This window comes from Lupinus angustifolius, chromosome LG05 (genome assembly GCF_001865875.1).
Source record: "Lupinus angustifolius cultivar Tanjil chromosome LG05, LupAngTanjil_v1.0, whole genome shotgun sequence".
NCBI lineage: Eukaryota > Viridiplantae > Streptophyta > Magnoliopsida > Fabales > Fabaceae > Lupinus > Lupinus angustifolius.
This window is the reverse complement of record NC_032013.1, coordinates 13883633-13891373: the sequence shown is the minus strand read 5'-3', so window position 1 is coordinate 13891373 and position 7741 is coordinate 13883633. Positions and strand designations below refer to the sequence as shown.

The 7741-nt window shown below is 32.6% G+C and overlaps 1 protein-coding gene across 1 annotated transcript; it reads right to left on the bottom strand.

Moving 5' to 3' along the window:
* On the bottom strand, positions 1282 to 5033 carry LOC109347880 (3-oxoacyl-[acyl-carrier-protein] reductase FabG-like). Its single transcript, XM_019587985.1, has 4 exons — positions 4881 to 5033; positions 4585 to 4799; positions 3416 to 3645; positions 1282 to 1700 (listed from the first exon to the last, which is right to left on the bottom strand). The coding sequence occupies exons 1-4, from the start codon at positions 4970 to 4972 to the stop codon at positions 1422 to 1424; spliced, it is 816 nt and encodes a 271-aa protein (XP_019443530.1). The 5' UTR covers positions 4973 to 5033; the 3' UTR covers positions 1282 to 1421.

Here is a 7741-nt window from a genome sequence, read left to right as displayed (position 1 = left end):
ACGCTAAGAGTGGAAGAAGTCAAGCGAAAGGTCTGAATTGAATGAAGGTACGCTCAATGTATCGTTGTTGCGTTGAGGGAAATAGCCAAGATCTAGAAGCATAAAGAGAGTTCCTCATTCCATTTTGGGGATACTTTTTTATATATAATTTATCATAGATTTCACCTAAGGAGATAGGAATTGAACTTTTAGCAATGTATTTTCTTAGGATGGTTTCTAAATAGTTTAGTTTGTAAATTTATGTAAGTTGGATTTATGACGTAAAGTTTAGGAAGTATGAATAATGAGGATTTTTTATGTTTATGTGGAGATTGACACATCTTTATGAACTCAAATTCTTAATTCCATGTTCGTCCAGTTATTTATGAGAATACTTAATTAGATTGCATCATAGCTGGAATTGGCTTAATTATTCATTGATGTATTTTGTAATTCAATTTATTAATAAAATGACATGACTTTTATGAATTATTCTTGTTGTACTCTTAATGCTTACCATATGTTTGACGAAATGAATAGTCTGGTTTTGTGGAAAAGAACTTGAGGTGAAATCCTGGTTCGATAGTCCGAAGGAAATAATTCATCCTTTTATGCATATAACTAGAAATGATTGCATGCTTAATTGTCACAACAAATGTCTTTGCTCATATACTTGCTAGACATAGATTCATATTTGCATTGAAAACTCTCAAACTTGATGGTGTGTGTTACTAGACATAGAGACACATTTGATGGTTCATAAATTATAATTTTATTAGGTTAGTTACTAGACATAGATCTAATTTGGGAAATTGTTAGTATAGATCAATACATTGGCAGCCAACACAATTGATGACATACATCAATCTCAACTCATATGCATAATTACTAGACATAGAGATATTCATGTGTGTCATAATTATTAATCTTGTGTTTAAGGTTTAGACTTTATTTCATGAGTTGCTGAATAAACTAAAGTATTAGTTCTTAGTGTAGTTGAGGTCAAATGTTTGTGAAATTGTATTTATTTTATTGCTTGACTGTTTGTCAATTTACGGTGATGAATAGTGAATCAATCCAGCATTTGAATTCTAACACTTTTATTATTCAAAACTTTTCAACCAATACAACAACCAATTAAACACCCTTTAGAAAACTAGCTTAAAGTAATAATTTGATTTTGAAAGGCTGAGTTAGCAAGTCCTTGTAGATATGACAACCCCTTACTTCCTATACTTGTTTACAACAACTGAGGTTATATTTTTACACCTATTTATCGGTTTATCGGTTTAGCAGTTTTTATATAAATCCAAGGAGCTAAAAAAGATGAAATTAACCAACTCTAGCTACAACAAATTATAGCAGCATCCTTATTTTTAGAGAAAGTCACAACACATATAGGGAGAAAAACAAATGTAGATGGTAGAACTTCCTTTGCAAAATCACATAAAGGAACGCATACGAGGCCTGGTTATAGACTGTCCCCCATCAACATATATGGTTGTTCCTGTCATATAGCGTGAACCATCACTGATTAGATAGATGACTGTGGAAGCGAGATCATTCTTAACATCGAGCCATCTCTCTAGTGGTGCTGCTTCCTTGACCAACTTCTCTGCCCTTTCCTTTCCGACGAAAGATGGGAATTCATCATGCAGGTGCAAGCCACGAGCAATGGCGTTCACTCTGATCTGGTACTTGCCTATCTCCATAGCTGAAACCTGAAGAAAACAGCAGTATTCGACAAAAAATCAACTTTAACTGGTAATAATGTCAAATAGAGGATAACCTCCAATAGAGGACCAACCTTTCTACCATTTCCAAAGGTGAAAAAAAACTAGATTCTTTCTTGAATTGTGATTTTGCAGACTTATAGTTAATTTAGCAAAAACATATGCCAGAACAACATCACATAAAGGCATGGCCTATGTATGAGATCTTGAATAATCCAATTGTCGGAATCACTGAAGAGAAATGACGCAAATAGGAACTCGATAGGAACTCGAAGTGTAGCGTTAGAAACTCATTGCAACTGCAAAGAAACAGAAGTGAAGATTCAATTCTGTCATTCTACGTAACATAATCATCCAAATTCTGAAGACTGTTATATCAAGTTATATAACATAGCACCTATATCAACCACATAAATTTGTTCATCGGTTGAAAAATTCCAAGTTGACTTAAATAATATCAATCGATTAAAAAACAGCATATCATTTGTGCATATCGCCCTAGCCAAACAAAAGGTGACTTTTTCTTGCTACTATTTTACTTGTTTTTCCTTTCTAATGACATGCTATCAGCTTTAAATTGGTGCAACTCCATCTTCCAGTCCAGTTACCAAACCAGGTCTTCAACTTAAATAAGTTTCTAGGTATGTTCAGATTTCAAAACAATAAAATAAGTTATAATATACAAACAGATGAAAAGGAGACAAAAAATTATAAATAATCATAAATATAATGCAGCAGAGACTAAAGGAGACAAAAAAGGTCTTCACATGCAGTTCGCCCCGTTTTCAGGATGGGGGTATTTTTAATATTGTTTGGTAAGTAGGGGTTGGTCTTGAACCAACGTTCTCGTTCAATTTCTCCATCCTTCTCATAATTCACATTTTAATTAGTATTTTCTAACATGCAACAAACAAACATGCTTTACTTTCCTCACATCCCTTATGCAATCCATGCACACACTGGTCCTAAGAGAAGAGTCACTTCTTAACCTAATTGTCTTGTATTGACAAAGACAATTAATGTGCCAAGTTTAATCAGAATCAGACGTCTACCAAACTCAAGTTAGCTAAATGCAATAGTCACTACTAGTGTTTTAAATTGCGGCTGCGGTCGCGATTGCAGTCATAGTTGCGGTTACTGTAAATGCGGTGATTGTGGCCGCTGCAATGCAGATTGCAGCCATTATGGTGCAAATCATTTTCTAATTAAAACAATATTTTTTGAATTCGATGTGGTTGCGCTGCGGCCCAATGCGGCCACATCATTGTGATTCGGGTATATATCGCAATTGCAGTGTGATGCGGTTGCGGCAGTCGCCGTAACTGCAATGTTGCGCCGCATCACGTGATGTGGCCCACAATTTAAATAAGTGGTCTTAGCCAACAAACCCCATCATTCGATATTAGTATACGACTAGGAGAACAGATCATATAATGCAATCACAAGTCATGGAAGTCTTTCCTCTTTATCAGAGTTAATATTTTAGGCATACTAAGGATCATTTGGCATGGGGTAAAATTTTAAAGAAAAACCAATTGCATCAAAATCTCATCCATGATTTTTTCAACACTGTACAAACTGACAGTAAATGTAAATGCAACAAAATATACAAGCCAATCTTCATATAAATAATTTCCAGCAAATGACAACATCTTAATTATATTATTAGTCAAACCAAAAGATGCGAATTGATACTCCCTTACCCTAACTAACTGTTGGACTCCTGCCAAGCATGATCCATATGCAGCAGCTCCAGGATAAAGCCCTCTTTCAGAACCAATGATTGATGTTAAGAATACAATAGAGCCTCCAGTCTTGAAGTCTCGCATCTTTTTACCGACAGCCTTTAACAAAAACCAAGGAGCCATAAAATTTATGTTCGCTGTTTTTTTGAACTCACTCTCAGCTAATTCTAGAGGATCTTGCATCTTTCCTGTTTCAAAGTATTAGAAGCATAATTCAGCTTATGTATTCTTCACATAAATTGGTCAAAACACTAAGGATCCAATTACAAGATAAGGAATTTGGAATGGCGTTTATATTGCCTTGGCTCTCCAACAAGGTTGATATCAGAATATTAATTTGAGGAGTGAAGACCAAAGGGTGGTCCATTATACAAAACTCACACCTAGTGAGATATGGAATTCGAGAAGGGTAGATATATGTAGCCTTACCCCAGCATGTGTAAAGGTTGTTTCTAGAATAAGAATCCATGACCTCTAGATCACAAGGCAACAAACTTACCATTGCATTGAGATTCATTATCTAAGGGTCCATTTGCGAGTTGGGTTTTGGACGGGAAGGAAGGAAAATGAAAGGCTTAAGAACCATGAACTACAATTGTGAGATGACTCTAAAGCCTTCTCTTTCCCTTCCTTCCCTCCAAAACTCAATTACAAACGGATCGTAAGAGACAGGCCAAACCAAAAATAAAAAATTGCAGTGGGACATAACAAAGTAGACCTAAAGGAGTACATATAGGATTTGGAGTCTCCGATGCATGTCATTTTAGTTATTAGATAGATCAATCTCATATAAAATTAGTCAATCTTATATAAGTTTGATTTATGTACAATTGATTTTATGATTGGTCATTGAAGTGTAAAATTCAATCACGCAGCAAAGGATCCATTTCCATACATATGGACAATGACAGTCAGCTTTTGTGGTGTGGTTCTAGAAGGTTCAAGTATCATATAAACCTCCTCCCGGAATTCATCCTTCAGAGACAAGACTGAATTCTCATACCTTGCAATTGAATCCTATCAAACTCGACAAAATAACAAACCAGTGTACGAGACTCCTACCTAGCTGCTAGGTCCAGGTAAGACACATATATTAAGATCACAAAAAACAACAAAACTAGGTTTACCTTCATAAGTGAAACAGTTTACAAAAGCATCCAATTTGCCTAAAATCTGGACTGCTTTATCAACAGAGTCATGAAAAACAGATTCCTTCTGATCCTCCATGTCCAGACCAACAACTTCAACTACTATAGGATCAGAACCTGCAGCACCCTGAAGGGTACCCTTTATTTTAAGGGAAAGACTCCGAAGGGTAGCCTCATCTCCCATCAAAACCAACCTTAATCAATGAATAAAATCAATAATCAAGAAACAAATCAAAGGTACAAAGAGAGGGGAGAGAAAGAGAGAAAATTTTCACCTGCATCCTTGTTTGGCTAAATGGAAAGCAATGCCTTGTGAAACATCATCTCCATTGGAAGTAAGCAACACTCTCTTGCTTGAATTCTCCATTTTTGTGATGATCTCAAACACGTTTGAAGCCAGTTTTAGTGTGCTTTTATAGACCAATTTTTTTGCGGTGTGAAAAAAAAATTATAAAAAGTATACTCATATGACAAAAGCTCTTTATCCTATAATATTAATAATAATAAATATCTATATAATATGATTAATGTAAAGATTTATTCATATTCAATACATCTTTTGTTATTTATTTATATTATTTTTGAAGAGTTAATAATAATTAAAAATAAATAATAGATAATGATTTGATAATATATTAGACACTTCCAACATTGTTTGTACATATTGTTTTCTTCATAATAATAACAATATTTTAAAATAAATTACCCTAAAAGTTCTTGTAAAAGTAATATGCCTCAACGTATGTTAGTTAACTTGAAAGTGATACATGAATTACTAATTTCTTGAAAAGAATATAACATAAGAATAACATAGATACTAACAGATGTGAGATTTAAATTATTATTGACTTTTAAATAAAATTAATATAAATAAATCATACATTACATGTGTTTAAATCCTGACACAATTGTTAGAAAATAACATTACTCATATAACATTACTCATAATTGTTATTAAACACATCTTAGAAAATCCACAAATCACCGTAAGTAAATAATATATTGATAAATAAACATTTACCAACCTTTATATTTTATGTCTAAATCCACACAAAATCTGGTTTATTGGTAGCTAGTTGAAAGTGATAGATATATGCGGAGACCAACTTTTCGGTAATAGGATGAAAATATATCTTTTTCTTTGAGGATTTAATATATAAAAATTGACGGTGTAAGTATTTCTTACATTGTCAGTAAATTTTCATCATTCATATATTAGCTAGTATTGATTTTTAAAAAAATATTTTAAATCAATAGTGGATAATGTACTGATAGTATAAAAAACTTTACATTGTCAATGCATAAATTTTAAACTCTTTTTTCAAATATTAAGTACAAATTCTATTTTCTTTATCTTAGTTAATCTTAATAATCTCTCCCTCTCCAACCATATTATCATCTAATTCTAATAATTATAACAATTATCATTTAATTCTAATAATTATAACAATTATCATTTAATTCTTTTCTTAAACATATATTTAGATTATTTTGTATATATTGTGAAAAAATTATAAAAGTTGGGAAAGATATAAGGAATCTAAGAAAGATAAGAGGAAAACAATAAGAGAAGTTAAAAATGAAATGTATAATAGTCATACAAATCTCTAGGTAGTAATGGAAAGGAAAGAAGTGTCTATGCAATGGTAGAAAAAGAATGGTAAGAGATTTGGACCAAGGAAAATGCATTAAAGATAAAATGAAAATATCTTGGTGAAAGACAAAGATATTAATGAAATATCAAACAATTATGTTCACAAACTTTTCAAAGAGAAACATGATTTATGCTTTGTCATAGACTAAGTGAAAAAGTGGGGGATCAAAAATAGATTTTTTTATCATAAAATTCAAGAATTGAATGTCAAACAAGCTTTGAAAATGATGGAGAATGACAAAGTGGTTGGACCAAATAATATACATATTAAGGGCTAGAAGGTTCTAATAGAGCAAGACATTAGATGACCCACAAAGTTGTTTAATGAGATCATAAGGTAAAGAAGATGTCAAACGAGTGGAATAAACTTTGTACTTCATATTTGTAATAATAAGAACGACATACAAAATTGTGTAAACTATTTGAAGATTAAACTCATTAATCATCCTATGAAGTTATGGAAGAGATAATTAAGTGGAGGTTGTGATAAGAGACGAATATCACTTAAAAATAATTAGATTTTAGATCGAGGAGGTCGGCCATGGAGGCTATATACTAGCTACAATGACTGATATAGAGATATCAAATGAACCAAAGGGAATTGCACATGGTCTTCATTAATTTGGAGAAGATGTATGATAAGGTACTTAGAGAGGTTTGATGGAAAGCTTTAGAAAAGAAGGGTGTTCAAATTGTCTACATTCGAGCAATCAATGCTATGTATGATGAGGTCAAGATCAATGTGAGAACAAAATACGAGACCTCGGAAAATTTTCTCATTGTCATAAGACTATATCAAGGGTTAACATTGACCCCACACTTGTTTAGATTCGTCTTGGATGTGCTTACTAAGCATGTTCAAGAACCATCACCTTAATATGTGTTCTTTTGCGCATGATATTGTCGTAGTGAGAGACACATAAAGAAATTAGACATGAAGCTAGAAATGTGTAGATAAACTTTAGAAGCACATGACTTTCATATAAGTTGAAGTAACATGGAGTATATGAAGTGTAATTTTAGCAAGAGACGAAAAAATTATACTTTAGAGGTAAAGATTGAAGATCATATCATACCACAAGATGTCAGATTTAGGTATTCGGGTCAATCATAAAAGACAATGAAAAATTGACAGAGATATAAACATAAGATTCAAGCGGGTTGGATGAAATGGGGGAGTGCTTCAGTTGTCATATGTAATAAAAAGGTAATGCTCAAGCTTAAGGGGAAGTTTTACTAGACTACTATAAGACCTACAATATTATATAATACTGAATCTTGAGAACTAAGATATCAACAAGAGAAAAAATATGGTAACATCACGTCTTACGTGTGTGTTCATCGAATTTTGTCCAGACAATACAACAAAAGAGTTCACAAAGAGGGAAAAAATAAATTCAAAAGAAATGGAATCACTACAATAAAACAACCTTTTAGCCACGGTCAAAACCGTGGCTAATATGGAAAAAAACCGTAGCTAAT